This window comes from Melozone crissalis, unplaced genomic scaffold (assembly GCF_028551555.1).
Source record: "Melozone crissalis strain CALT ecotype California unplaced genomic scaffold, PUWL_Pcris_2 ptg000016l_1, whole genome shotgun sequence".
NCBI lineage: Eukaryota > Metazoa > Chordata > Aves > Passeriformes > Passerellidae > Melozone > Melozone crissalis.
Window position 1 is genome coordinate 30654152 of NW_026535794.1, and position 15747 is coordinate 30669898.

Genomic DNA, 15747 nt, shown 5'->3' on the forward strand with positions numbered 1-15747 from the left:
GCTGCTAGCTGCCTAGGAGAAGAGAGCAGCCCTCTCCTCACTACAGCCTCCTTTCAGGCAGTTATAGGGAGTGATAAGGTCCTCCCTGAGTGTCCTTTTCTCCAATCTAAGAAACCCCAGTTTCATGGGACACTTCATACAAGACTTATGCTCCAGACCTTTCCCCAGCTTCGTTGCCCTTCCCTGGACATGCTCCAGCACCTTAATGTCTTTCTTGTAGTGAAGGTCAGGATTTGAGGTGTGACCTCACCAGTGCTGAGTACAGGGGAGCAATCACTGCCCTAATCCTGTTGGCCACACTACTGCTGATCCAAACAAGGACACCATTGGCCTTCTTGGTCACCTGGACTCACTCCCGGTTCATGTTCAGCTGCTGTCAACCAGTACCCCCAGGTGCTTTTCTGCCAGATAGTTCCCCAGCCACTCTGCTGCCAGCCTGCAGCACTGCCTGGGGTTGACACAAGTGCAGGACTTGGCACTTGGCTTTATTGAACCTCATACAAATGATCTCGGACCATAAATTCAGCATTCTTCCCACTAGAGAGCCTTCCTGCCCTCCAGCAGATGAACACTCCTGCCCAACTTAGGTGTCATCTGGAAACCGACTGAGGGTGTTCATTTTATGCCCAAGATGATGATGATGATGATGATTATTATTATTATTATTATTATTATTATTAAACACCACCCTGTTTGCAAACAACAGGTTCAGACAGGTGCCTTTCTAGACTGGCTGCCTCACCAACTGTGTCAGGAAGTACCTCCCATGCACTCCAGGAACTTCCTGGACTGTTTCCATCTACTGCATTAAAAGGATTATAGCCACCAACAAAACTGATGGATATTCTTAGTACTGACATTTCGCCATTCCAAGCACACAGTCCTGTGAGTTAGCATATTCTTTATAAATAAAACAGATCAGACAAATTAACACTTACCCATAAAAAACTGTAGTGCAACATTGTCTACCAGAATATGGTCCAAAGGGACTGTGCAAAGTTTTCCAAAGTTTGCTGCCAGTTTCACAGTATCTATTTCCTGTAAGACACCGTTCAGTGTGTTCATAGGCCTTTTTTGAACTAACTTTTAAAACTTCTACTTACAAAGCATATAGGTTAAAAAAACTTACATACAATAAAGTAGCAGCTCAATGATTAACTATGTGCATGATCACTAGTAAATGAAGGTCTAGATTAGAAGGTCATGTTTTCTTAATTATTTGCCTTCAAAAACAGCTGCAACTGTTCTGCTATATGATAAGCTGGATTTTAATACTGCTGTTCATGTAATACTCTACAGGTCAAATTAATCCCAAATACCTCATCAGCAGTGACAGTAGCAGAAAATTAATTAAAAAGAATTAATGTCAGCATTTGATGGGCTGCAGGTCACTACAACTTAAATTCATCTCTGTCACATTTTCTCCTGCTTATATGACACTTCTTGCTATTACAGCAATACCTTCAGGTCCAGCTAGAGAATGCTTAATTATTTTAATAGTCAATACATGCAGAATATTACACTACCTTGGAACCACATCAAGGTCAAATTAAGAGAGTCAAGAAACTAAGTAAAGTCAAACATACCAACTCTATCAACCCTTAATTATAAAACAAGCAAAACGAACAGCTCGTCAGTCTTTTGCGACCTCACTCTTTTGAAATTAAAAAAATTTTAAAACACTTACTTTTCCTGACTGCAACCTCTGAATTCTTGAATCACATACTTTAATAACATATAATAAACTGTTTATTTGATTTTTTATAGTGTTGATATCTGCAAGCAAAAACAAAGACAATTAAGCAATGCAAATGACTAAATAAAGTCTAGGTTGGTTTTTCTTTTTCAGTTTAAATACCTTGCTAATGAAAGTGAACAAGAAGAAATATCTTTCTTTTCCCTTTTTAAGATTAATGTTTAACTGACTACCATTAATACCTTAAATATTACTGAAATTCAGAACCACCAGTCAGGCAGTTTTGATTTAACAGAAACACACTTAGCTAACCAAATTCTCTGTCCTTACAAAAAGGCATTAAACACACACCAACCAGCAAAACAATTATGAAAATGAAAACTCGAGTTTTAGCACTTTTTATGCAATTTTTAAAAAATAAAATACTTTGTACTGTGTTGCATCAGAGCTTTTAATTTTTAATTGTTGCAATATTCTACAGAGATCATGCTTTTAAGTGCCCTTCATATTTTTCAAAACAATGCAGCACTAACCATCTCCTGCTGTATCTAGAGATCGAAGATATTGCAATTCTTCACTTGCTTTATCTTTCACAGCTTCCAATTCGCCTATATTATCACTTAATTTAATAATATTCATAAAGGCCTCATAGTTACAGTTGGAATCACGAATCTGAAACACAAAGTTTTACAGTGTAAGTAACACAAAACAGCTATAAGTACAAGACATGATTCTTCTTCAAATGAATTAGTTTGATACAGCACTGCAAAGTGACATTTTGAAAGTTCTTTGATACTTCTAAGTTTTCTTTTTGGTACTGGAATTTTACATGGACTAAAACAGAAAAAGCATGCATAGTCAAAAACTATTTCACACCATCACTTTCTGTTTTCAAGAAGTACAACACAGACACATGGGAAGTCCATCAACCTCCTTAATGAAGATCTCCAAAATCCAATCCACCATCTTCTGTTATTATCTTCTTAGCTAAGTAGGCAGAAAATGGTGAGACCACTGAAAGGGTTCAGCTTTACCAAGATCCCCTGCAAGTACACATGCCCCCAGAGTAGTGGCTTCTTAAGATACAGAATTACAAAAAGAATTAAAACATTCTACCATGTAATCATAACCTACTGAGGGAAAAACAAATCTACATGACTCCCCTCTGGAACCCTAATTCAGATACCCTGGCAAATAGTATTAAGCTATTTAAATACATACAATTTTACCAGTACTGGCATAGAATGAACCTGTATTGGCATAGAATGAACCTGCTTTAGGGACTCAAAGGAATTTGTGCAAGTGAAAGAAGCCTGCTGTGGTGCCAAGACACTGTGCTGTGAATGCAGCATGGAGATCAGGGAAAGGTTGGCAGCTTTACAACATGAGGACACAGGTGCTGAGGGTAAAAACAGCATTAGAACTCAATCAGATGAAGCTTAAAAAGTCACTTCACCCACATCTCTTATAAATGCTCACTTTGATATGGAAATGTAATACTTGGTCTGTACTGAAGAAGTGCATTGACATGAGCTGCATGAAGCAGAAAGAATGAAGACTGGATATCATTGATCAAAGTAAATGGGAAAATTTCCCTAAAATCTGCTTTTAAAAGTAATCGTACAAGCAACGCTTGAACTTAAAACATTTTGTAAATTTGTGAAGAGAGAAGTTTGAATTAACTTCTGATTTTGCCTTGAATCTTTGTATTTCATTGCAACAGAACTAGTATTGGACTGTGGTACACCAGGAATTAAACTTCTCCTTTCCAGAAACTAATCTTTTCATTCAAGTGTGACTTTATGTCAAAGGTTCCAAAAGGAGCCAGGATTTATTTCAGTCATCTCTACTTCTGACCTTAATTTCTGCAACAATCTCCATTTCATATGACTTGTATTAAACTTTTTCCTTATCTTTTGCCCAGCACATTTGCTTCTTCAACTCAGAAAGCAATTTTGAAAATCAGTTATTTGGGACATCACTATCATAACAGCAAGCTTTATAAAAAGCTCAGAATCCTATCTCTGGACACAGCCGGGGGCAGTGTGCAGTAAATAAAGAACGAGGCCAAGTTACAAATAAAGAACACACGTAGGAGGAAAGGGGAATTGAAAATTGAAAATTCTGGTCCAGATGAGCACTATTTTTTTCTTACTAAAGCTAGGTTCCTAGTAGAAAGCTAGTAGAATGTGTGCAAACTTTTACATGAAATGAAGGAGGCTGGAGTGAAGGAAACACTGTACATATACCCTTAAAGCCATTCCATAATTCCATACATAAGAAGAACTTTGAAATGCAAGGGTGTTTTCATAGAACTTGAAAGTACACTATAAGACTAAAATATATGAATAAAAAGAGAGAACTTGGGGGGGAAAAAAAATTAAACTTGATCCATGAACTATACAGGATAATAATGTATAAGAGTAAGTTTTAACTTGCTTTGCAAAGAATCAAGATCGTTAATTAAAGCACAAATATTCTATTTATGTTAGCTTTACTATACACTACTACTTTAAAAAGTTTGGGGGCGTTTCTCACAAGTGCATTAGAGAGTTATCAAGATTAAAAAATTGTTTCTGCCCATTCCATTGAATTATTTAGGGTTAACACAAACAGTCCTAGAATAACTGCCCTGAAATTCCTTAGCAGAAAATAAATTTTTCTTAGTTTTCATTCTTGAAGCATCTTAAGCTTGAAAGGCGAAACTGTAAACAGTCAGGGGAAAACACCTCCACGGGTACTGCCATGCTTTCCAAACAGCCAAGCAGAACAGTCAGAGGATTGAACTTTACATTTTGTGATACATTAGTCCTCAGTCAGGCAACTTCTGCTGAACAATCAAAATGAAGAGTGCAGATATATAGACTCCATGTGTATGTATGTATAAAATTAAACATAGCAGCCCAAAGTTCATTATCTCTGCCAACATATCCATTGGTAATGTTTATACCAGACACCTATCCATCATGATTATAGGGAATACAATTAAAGCTTTATATGAAAACGTTCTGGAAATAGAAATTATTTAAATAATTTTGTGTCTTACCATCCATATGACATACTGATTAATATAATCAGGATCACTGAGCTGGTTTATTAATGGAAGAAGAATTCCTCGGGAGAGGATTTCCTAAAAAACAAAGGATTTTTATATCATCATTTTATATATTTATTCATAAAGCTAGTATAACTGCAACAATTTAAACACCACTGTGTAGAGCTTAAAACACAAAAGTGTAATTACAGAAAACATTTAATAGGCACTACTATATTTTCCTCCAATTAACACTACAAATGTAATTTGCAACTGCAAGAAATTACAAGAAAAGCCTCCTCAAGAAAAAACAACCTCAAAATAAACAACATCCACTTTCTCATGCTTTTGTCATGATGGAGCTAAAATCACCTTCAAAAACATCTCAGACAAACTGTTCTCTGCTATTAAATACTTATCAAGACTCTACTGCTTTTAAATACCCTAATATTAAATTAGATCAATTTTAGAAAATAAGACCAGCAGTTGAAAAAATTTTTATGACATTAAACCAAAGAATTGGAATGGCTTTTAGAGTCTGTACTTACCCTGACAAAGTATCGCATGATCTTATTCTGGAAGTCTCCAGGAGGTAGCAATATATACAGTAAAACCTCACACAGATCCCTTAGGAATCCTAGAGAAGGAAAACAAAAACCCTTCAGCACAATTTTACATTATGTTACTTCTCATCTTACCTGATATCACCAAATGCCATACATAAATCCTTAATTCTGAGTTCAAACATACAATCATGTATCTCTTACATTCCAAGCATTACAGTAACACCTTTGAGATGGAACATAAGCAACACTGATGAAAAAGATCTACCTCAAACCCAAAACAACAAAAGCCAAATTGCAAGATTAAAAAGAACCCCAACAACCTAACTCAAATGCATTTTCCTTACTTAACATATTCTGTTTTTTTTTCCTCTCCTTCAACACCTTCCCTAAAACTATAGTGCTTTTTGCAGAAAGACTACAAAATAGTGATAAGGAAGGCACATCTACCAAAAAGCAGTAAGAATCTGCAAAACCATCCCCTCCCTCCCAGGAAAAAATATTTTTATCTTAAAATTTTTCCAGTGAAAGGAGGAAGACTTACATAGGTACATGCTTCATTTTAGTTATCACATTAATATGTACAAATCAGAGGAAATATACATGTATGGTAGATCGCCAAACTTTGAAAGTCATATGCTAAGATTTTAATGCATTTCATATTGTGAACACAATTGTTAGTATTTTAATTTAGTTTCCCATACTAAAAGATTTACTCAGAAGATAATATTGAGAGACCTTCTTCATCTTTGGGAGAAGTGCAGACTAGATCACGACAGACTTCTTTTTCCATTTCAACTTCAACCTCAAAGAATGTATCTACAAGTTCCTCAGCTTGATCTATGCAAAAGAAAATTTAAAAAGCATGTTTTTGTCAAGACTAGAAACTTGAGAGAGAACTTGAATTATAAAATAAAGCTAACTATATTTCACACACATAAGATACCAGCCTACTTAGACAAATAAAAAAATACTTCAGATTACCTTTCATCTGATTGCCTTTCTCTGCTATCCTTTGCTGAGCTTTTCTGAAAACTCGAAGATGAGTGCCAAAGTCATCAACAAGTCGTGTAGTGAAATAAGGCTGCCAGTCTGTTTCCTTTGACCTATTAGTAAAGGACATCCATGGAAAGTAATTATTTTATTGTGAACACAAAGAACAATAATAAATTCCTACCTCTCATTCCTTCCTGCCAGAACACTGACAGTAAACATGGAAAAGCAAAGAAATAAATCAGTCTCCTAATTGCCTATCCACTGAAAACCTAAATATTGAAAAATACCACTCTTACACCACATTAATATTTATGTTTGATTTAGTTGAAAGTCAACATTTGCATCTAGAATAGTGTTCTGATTTGTGACACTGTCAAATATCTGTGAGAAGTCCTGATATAAACAGTTCAAAATGCAAAACTAAAATACTCTCCAGGTCTTTTTCAGCCATACTTTCTACCATTTTGGAAGGCATCTAGTCACAAGAATTTTCTTCTGAACTTGCAGAATACGTACCAGTGAGAAAGCACACACTTGAAACTAAACACAGTCTAATCAATCAACAATTGATTCCACAGCTTATATGAGGTTCTTAGCATACTCCTCTGACAACACAAATAGGTTTCGATCAGAAAATAGTCACTGTCATAAAACTACTTCCTTAGTGGTGTGAAAAGGACAGAGGCATTTTTAGGATATCTGTGCCTTAATAGGCAACCTAGCAATCTGATTGTGAATTATAAGTTTAATGAACTTTGATGCCAGTAATAGCTCTTACACCACACTAAGTATTTTATTGCCTGAACTCTCAAGATGTTAAAACAGGAATCCTTCTACAACTCTTCATTCTTTTGTCTTTGTTCCCTTACCTACTCTTTCTTTTCTCAAGGAGAAAGAGACAAGGAACTCTGGAAGAAAGGGAAGACTACTGCAAAATCTAGACATGTAAATAGGAAGCAGAGCTGTCTCAAAAGGCCATTGATCAAACAATCCAGATCCCCCACCTGCACAAGACAGAACCACACAAAACCTCTGGATGGCAGCCTTACCACAGGCTCCCAAAGCTGCAGCTCTCAGGGAATACTCAATTCCCACTGAATTCATTCTCCCCAGAAGCTGACAGGCTGTATGAAACTACAGGTGATGGTACTAACCTAAACTGCTTCAGCTATATCTAACTACAGGCCTTATAAATACACTACATCATTTTTTCTGCAGAAGAACTGCTGCAGGCCTGTGAAATTGATTTGCTTTCTACAGCAGAACACAACTGCACAGGAAATGTGCCTATTTTTGAAGAGCTATAGTACTGTAGGAAAGAAAAATAAACCTGAAAGAATTTGACCTACTTTGACACAAACTCAGTGCTCAACACTGTCCAATGAAATGGACAGTGCCAAACAGACAAAAACACTGAAACTGGGTAGTCAGGTGCATTTCATGCATACATTTGGTTGTTGTGACAGTTTATTTAGCATCGTTTTCACCATTTCAATACTGCTTTCTAGGATTTTTATTATTTTACTATATCATATATTATAATTATTTTTCCTAGTATTAAACCCAGCTCTCCATCTTTCTCCATCAGAAAAGCACACTAACCTACATTGTCAAGTCAACAGAAGGAGGGTACTACACCTTAAAATTGCTAAGAAGTTACTTATATTTAGGTGACCCACAAACTCTTTTGCAGAGAAAGCAAGTAACAATAAGCACAGTGGGATAAACACCAGAAGTAAAAACTTAACAAACACGTATATGGATATAAAGGCACATGGCATCTGGACTAAGAAATCAGCCATACTCAAGAAGTGAATTTCCAAAACAAGTTGCTAATCAAGTAGCAGGAAATCAGGGAACAGCAGCAGAAATAAGGGGTAATTAACAAACTATCCATTTTTCCTCAATCAATCCTGCTTTAAAAAAAAAAGTTTGCATATATGACATTCTATTTCACTTCACAGACTACTATTCTTTCTAAAATACCCATTGTTCTTACATATGGAAGAGCCATACTGCTTCTAAAAATTATCTGAGGTGATACATATGTTGAATTCAGACTTTTGGACTGAATTCAGACTTACCTTGGAAGTGGCCCTACTCTTTACATGAAGAACACAAAGAAGTAATGATTCACAAACTTAAGCATTAAGTTGTAAAAAAGGAAAAAAGATAGCAGTTCAGTGATTTTAGACAATCTGAATTTTGAAATGACCATTTTGCAAAAAATTATGACTTAAAACACTGCCATCTCCATTATTTCCCTAGGGGATCAACAAAAGATCATATTTCTTCTATTAAAATTTTAAATTTTTATATGTTCTTTCTGTAAAATGCAGTGAACTACTCTAGTAGATAAACCTAACCACTTACCTACTGCCATACAACCCACAGTATATTGATGTAGTAAAAAGAAATCTTACCTGGCAGAAAACTGAACAAGAGCATACTGAAGAGCCTGCCTAATTTCCAGAAGAAAGGATTCATCATCACTTAGTGTGTAATACCAATACTGCACATAGTCTCTCAGGGAAAACTGGATTACCTGTAAATTGAAAAAAAAAAAAAAAAAAAAAAAAGAACTAATGAAAAAGGACAAAAGAAATATGACAAAAAACAACAGTTTTTTGTGCCTGATAACACGATAGCAGTTTTTCTAAAGGGTTACCAGAGTGAACAATACTCCTTTTCCATTATGAAACTGGGAGTGAAACCATAAAATTCACACACTGAAACTTCTTTTCAGACTGGTTTGCAAACACTGTTTTTATCACCACTACATTGTGAAAACAAAATATAACAAAAACTCAAATACTCAAATATTGCCCAATATCCTGGCCCATCTCCCATGGGTTTTTCATTTATCACTCTCATATATGGTAAAATTTTGAAATTCTATTTGTCACTCAACTACTTCTGTATTACATAGTCAATACTTTTAAAGTAATAAAGTAAAAAGTAATAAATAGTCCTGGTTAGAACTTACCTGTTGTAAAGGCTCATCAATTATATTCGCACCTGTCAGTCTTCTGTCAATCTTAATAGGTCTGGCTTCACGTTTCATTTCTTCTATGCACTTGAAAGAGATTGGGAAATGTAACGTTGTAGGCTTTAGCTCTAATTAAAAAACAGCTCTACTGCTTATGATATATATGTATACACCCACTAATGACTTTATATATTTTCTATATTATTATAATTCATAGAGAAGATATAATCATAGAATCAAACAATTAGTTGGCTTGGAAGGTCTAGTTCAACCCCTCCTGCAATGATCAGGGACATCTTGAGTGACGTCCGGTTGCTCAGAGCCCTGTTCAACCTCACCTGGAATGTTTCCAGGGACGGGGCCACCACCTCTGTTGGCAGCAATATTTTCTGTATTTTTCTCTATATAGTACATAATGACAACAAACTCCTGAAAACCTACTTCTTGCTAAATTTAGCAAGTGTTTGCTAAATTACTAAATCAGAAGGAAATAAAACTCAAAGGGTCAGGAAAGGAGGGAAAGGGGAGACACAACAACAGCACAAGGTAGTTTTTGTGCAAGGCTCCAGTTCCCCTCCTGCTTGTGAACTTGACTGTACAATCTCAGACAGATAATTTTCAGTTGGGTTTTTGGTTTCTTTACCCACCTCAGTTTATTCTATATGCCAGAAGAGAAATTACTTTATTTGTACCATTGCTACTCAACAGATGAGCCTTTGGAAAGTAATTGATGAGGAGGGAAAGAAATTACTTTATAGAAGGATTTGCATCTCAAAGCAGTTAAGGCCAAGAATGACCTCATCAGAGCTGACTTTTGGCAAGCGACATACCGAAGAACTCCCTTTATCAGTGCTTCTCTCAAGTGGACTAATGCAATGTCTTTCTACAAAATTTCAATGCAATCAGCAATAAACTCCTCTATTTTCACAGAAATAACAACCCAACAACTTACACTATAGTTCGAATAAGCCAGTAATTTCTTTGATCTAGAGAGAAAGTTATGACTATATTGGAAAAAAAAAAGAACTGCCAAAACCATAAATGAAGGAATTATAAACCATATATCCAAGGTTTTTATTCTATGTGAATAAAACTCGCCCTAAGTATGTCTCATTCCAATCAGTTAACAGTGAACGGCAGTGAAACACCTGAGGCCAGAAAAAAATCATCCTCCTATTAAAGCAACTCTGTATCACAACACAGAAATATTTTGTTGCAAAATTCTGTATATTTTTTAACTTTCAAGGCAAGCAAACCTTCAATGCTACTTTAATACAAATAACAATGAGGCACATTCAAACAATTAGCATATTCCACCAATGAATTTGCACTAATCCACTAATGAATTTGCAAAGTATTTTTGTTTTGATTGTGTCAAAACCACCAAAATTATGCAGAGCCAAATAAATAAACATTTTTATTAAGCACAGCATAGTACAAATTACCAGACAAAACTGTCAAAATAATCTTGAAGGACTGCATGCATAAAATCACATTTGGAAAACAGAGAGGAAAATACAGCAGTAAAAACAGCACAAGAAAGAGAGGCACAACAAAGAGAGTGACAGAGAATATTCAAGATTACTTGGTAAAAAATTTGAATGTTCATATGCTCACAGGATCCAGGTTTTGACCTGGATTTCAGAAATTCATCTTGTCCAACCTTCTGTTCAAAGCAGAGCCAACTACAAGATTAGACCATTTTTCATATTCTTTATCTACAGTGAAATCTTTATGCGCCTGCAGTATAATTTAATTTGCTTTTGATATGTCTGAAAATATCTAGATTTTAGAGTATGTGCTTTTATTCCATTATAGATACAACAGCTGACTCTAGTCTCACTTGGAAAGCACTTTCGGTTTTACTTCTGCCTTGCAGATGCTGACACCGAAGACAGACTTAAAGGAAGGACCCAACTCACATGACAACTGTCCCATTTGACTGTCACTTCACTCACAATTAATCTGATGCACTCTACCAGTATTAAATCATTGGTTAGGAAAAATGGGTATCACTTGTTATTATTACATTTGACACCTCTCCTCGCTTCATTTTAAGCAGGGAGGAATCACCTGGGAGGAACGCAAGAGACAGACTCCACAAAATGAGATGCAGCACAAACAAATCCAGGCTCCACAAGCATCTAACTGCACTGACTGAGTTATTTCAGACTTTTGTTTCACTGCACTAATGGGTATTTTTGAAGTCCTCTTTGACACTGGTAGCTAACTGTCAAGTATGAAATATGCCTCATTTAGACTACGCTATTTCCTCAATTGCAGGGTTTCATGAGAGAACAAGACACAGGGCATTTACACATCTGCCTCAAATCTGTGACATAGGATATGACCCACTGACTCAAAGAGACCCCAAGACTATGTAGGGATCCAACATACAACTACTGCTTGTGAGTTGTTATCACTATTTTCTTACTGTACTTTGGCAACATTGTACCAAGCCTACTCTTGGTCTTTTGGGTAAAGCTTAGAGACATCAACTATCATAACTAAACATTTCACACTTCTGTTGAAGTTGGGGTGAAACTGTAATTTCAACTGAAAGTAGCATTCAAGTTAACAGTTCAGAAGGTTATAAATTTACCTTTCACTCAACATTGTTTTAATACAAGCCTACAGACAACTGTATATCTTGCAGAGCCAGTTCATTATTGCATCACCCTGTAGGTTCATGACACAGAAGTTAGATGTGACTTGCAAAATGAAAAGCAAGTCTAAGCCTAATTTTTAAGCCTCCCTGTTTGTATGTAAGCAAACAAACAAACAAATTGTAGAAAGGTACACAATCTTCCATCAAATGTACCTTAAGTATTCTCCTTAATGTGAGGTATTCACTATATATTTGCTAGTAAGTATAACCTGCAGCAATCAAGGAAACCTATCAGCACCAGATCTGGTGTTCCAATGTATGGTACATTCTACACATTACACCCAGCCTCAACTTTGATGTTCTGTATTATTAGTAATTTCTGTAAAATCAAGCATTTGAACATTTATCCTAGACTAAAGAAAATCTCTAAGTACCAAAAATGCTCCAAAACTATCAACAAAACTCTGATGAAAAGAGCATCTTATAAAGAACCAATATCACCAGATTACTCCTCAGACTACCAGAAAACAAATTCATGTTCAGGTGAATTCAGCTTGTACTTGGCTCATGGAAAAAGTATAATCTATACACACCAGCCACTAGAAAGAATATTCATTCTTCAAGACCACTTAGGTCCAAAATGACTTTAAACATGAAATAAAATTCAAGTTAAAAACATTATTTTCCATACAAGTCAGCAATTTAATACAGAAATAGCAAATAGGAATCACAAAACAACATGTTTGGTTTTGGCTGCGACTCATCTCTACTAGCTACTGCAAAGCTTACCTACCCTTGTTAATGCTACTTTATTGCAGTGGCAAAAGAGAAAACACAATTGTAGAAGACAAAAAGATTTTATTTGGTGAACAAATTCAAATAGCATTTCATAAGTCAGCTAAAAACAAATATCTTTGTATTACAAAACTTAAATCCAGAGATTAGCTGAGACAGGTCAGTTGAGGAAAGTGCTGTGTCAATAGTCCCTACCCAAATCAGATGTCAAACTACTGAATTTGCAAAGAGTACACAAAAAACTCCACAAGACTTTACTCTTTGATACAGCAACCAGTACATACACACTGAACCCAAAATACAACATTAACATAAAAAAAAGTTTCAGCATGTAGAGGAAATCTAAAAAAACCAGAAAAACTTCTCTAAATCTGCTCCCAAAACACAGGACACTAAGTAACAACCTATGTAACAGAAGCACTAAAGTCTATGTAGCACCAAGAATCTTAGCCATCCAAAATGAGGTTTCATTAACAGAACAGAAACATTAACTGACTGCTGACTTTTCTTTTTTCAGCCTTAACCTTTGTACTTTTCATCTGGAGCAGTGACCTTACTTTAAAGTTTAGAGTATATTTTCAGATTTATTTTAAAATATTAAAAGACTTAAGCGAAAAGGCCACTCACCAAACTTTCCATAACTTATTAAAAACTTGTATTTCATAAAGGAAAAATATGTCATTTAATTTACACATTGCAGCTGACTCAAAAGATAAAAGCAGTCTCTTTTACCTTGAGAAATGGGCATAATTCTTACATTAAAACTGATTATTTCTAACCAAGTTATAAAATCTCATCTGTAAGTTAAGACCAGAAAACCTTCCTTACCTTAGGGATCCCAACCGATGTACAAGGGAGAAATGAATGTTCACACTGCTCAAGGTATTTTTCTGAATTGCTTTTTCCAAATAAAAGAGTAACCACAAAACCCCTAAAATGGAAAAACAAAGACCAGGTACAACAATAGCCACATTTTCTCACCTCTAGAAAATATTTAACAGAAAGTTATAAAATGACAAAACATGATAATCCTCACTGTTTACTCTTGTGCTTTTTCACACTGTAACATGCTTCTCAAAATAACTGACACAACCCTAAGTATGAAATTTCCCAGTCTTGTACTGTCTGTCTTGATATATTCTTACCACACAGAAGATCTGAGTAGCATTGTCTATGCTACAGTGTGCCTGCTGTGATGGCACACTGCCTGTGCTCACAAATATCAGCACTTGGGAAAAGGGGTACATACAGAAGTTGCTTTGCTTGCTTTTATATGAAGAGTCTCCAACATTATGGAGAAATAGACTCTGAAGGTTGCTCCACTGTAGTGTAAGCCACAAAACCACAGTCCAGGAATAAACTGATGCAGCAAGCATAACTAACCACTGCACATGTTTAGACATTGTGCTTACCCTTCTAGAACAGCAAGAATCTATTTACAGCTTATGACACTAGGGCACAAGAACACATGAACATCAAGCTGACTTTACTAAGAAATAGATGAAAACGTAGTGTCTGTCCCAATTCTAGCATAAGCACCTTTGAAATACCAAGCCAAGAAAAAAAGGAAATAGATTTATCTTGGGATGGCTAAACACACACAGTTTTTTACACAAATTTCAAAGCATTCCATTTAAAGGCCAGCTGACCAGTATTTGTGACCACAGGAACTTACAAAGCTATTCCAGGCCAGAAATGTGCTGAAGTAAAAGTTCTTTTAATATAGATTGCTGTTGATATATGATACTATCACTTAGAAGATTACAGAAAAAAATCCTATCCAAGCTAAAATATGCCATTTAAAGGTTTTAATTCCCAAAATTAAAAAAATTCTTTTTAAGTCTCCCAGAAGCCCAGTAATTCAGAAGCTCTGTCAATAATTCCATGAAAGAGGGAAAGAAAAAAAAGCTACTCAAATTATTATCAGTAACTTGACAATGTATAAAAGGAGTTCACTGGATACTCTAAATCCATTACAGCCATCCTTACCTGCCATATGACAGTAAGAAATAAAAGCAGGTTCAATTGCCCTCCTGCTCCCTGCAACTTTAAATTCATAACACCTATCAGAGTTCACAGACAAGAACTTGCTTAGAAAAATCACAGTATTAGTTTCATTAATGTTTTGGTTTGTTTTAAACTATTTAAGTTTGGATATTCTTTTGATTATCTGTGACTGCTATTAGAAACTTCAGTAGTATTTTAAAGAAAACAGTATACTCAAGTTTGGCCTAAAATCAACTTTAACTTCAAACACCTATCAGCCACTTCTCTTCTTTTATTCAAAAAGAATGACACCTTGGAAATAACTACCTATAGATTATATCTCTGTTTTCTCTCAAATATTTTAATACTTTTAAAGTTAATGACTCATTCAAAAATACTAATACCACCAATATGGTTTATAAAAGGCTGATCTTCTTAGATGCCTTGAAGTATTATCAGTTTTATGCTTGAAATGCTAGGAGCTGCTTCTTCTCTGGCAGAAACTAACACATTTTATTCTCTAATGTTTAATCTTGTGAGCATTAGAGAAGGATACATAGCCTAAACATACAGGACATCTGTTAGCTAATCTGAATCTCCTAGTGTAAATGCTTATTTAATTCATCAAGAGGATTTTCAATACATGAAAGAGAAATCTTCTGTAAATGAATAGACCAGAAAAAGGAAAAGACTGAATTTTGCTTTATTTAATTTTTTTTTCCAAAGATTACTGGATGGCCAGCTTTTTCAAGGGTAGATTAACAACAGAACAAAGGGGAAAGCTATAAAAAATGAAGACCACAGATTTATCACTTTCCCCTCAAGTCTGAAAAGTAACAGTCTCAGCTGAATGCTTTGTGAAAGTCAAAAAGCAGCTACAGAACCATTCCTGATTTGGTCAGCAGTTACAATCATTAACGGAGCCAGACAGTCACATACACATGGATGTAACTGAGTATCAATAATGATGGGATTTGATGACAGAGCAAATATTTTTAAATGGCAAAGCAATTGATTTCAAGAAATGTCAATTGAAATTTCCAAGAAATTTGTATTTTTATATTTGGCAAAACCACAATT

The 15747-nt window shown here is 35.3% G+C and overlaps 1 protein-coding gene across 2 annotated transcripts in view; it reads right to left on the bottom strand.

The window, feature by feature from the left end:
• Positions 1 to 15747, bottom strand: part of SNX13 (sorting nexin 13) — a 62199-nt gene that overhangs the window by 23112 nt on the left and 23340 nt on the right. For both annotated transcript variants that reach the window (XM_054273967.1, XM_054273966.1), the window contains exons 3-12: positions 13510 to 13612; positions 9276 to 9365; positions 8713 to 8834; positions 6278 to 6399; positions 6032 to 6133; positions 5279 to 5367; positions 4743 to 4826; positions 2230 to 2368; positions 1688 to 1776; positions 939 to 1038 (exon numbers count right to left, since the gene is read on the bottom strand). In XM_054273967.1, coding sequence (XP_054129942.1) covers positions 939 to 1038; positions 1688 to 1776; positions 2230 to 2368; positions 4743 to 4826; positions 5279 to 5367; positions 6032 to 6133; positions 6278 to 6399; positions 8713 to 8834; positions 9276 to 9365; positions 13510 to 13612 — 1040 coding nt within the window. The remainder of the gene's footprint in view (positions 1 to 938; positions 1039 to 1687; positions 1777 to 2229; positions 2369 to 4742; positions 4827 to 5278; positions 5368 to 6031; positions 6134 to 6277; positions 6400 to 8712; positions 8835 to 9275; positions 9366 to 13509; positions 13613 to 15747) is intronic.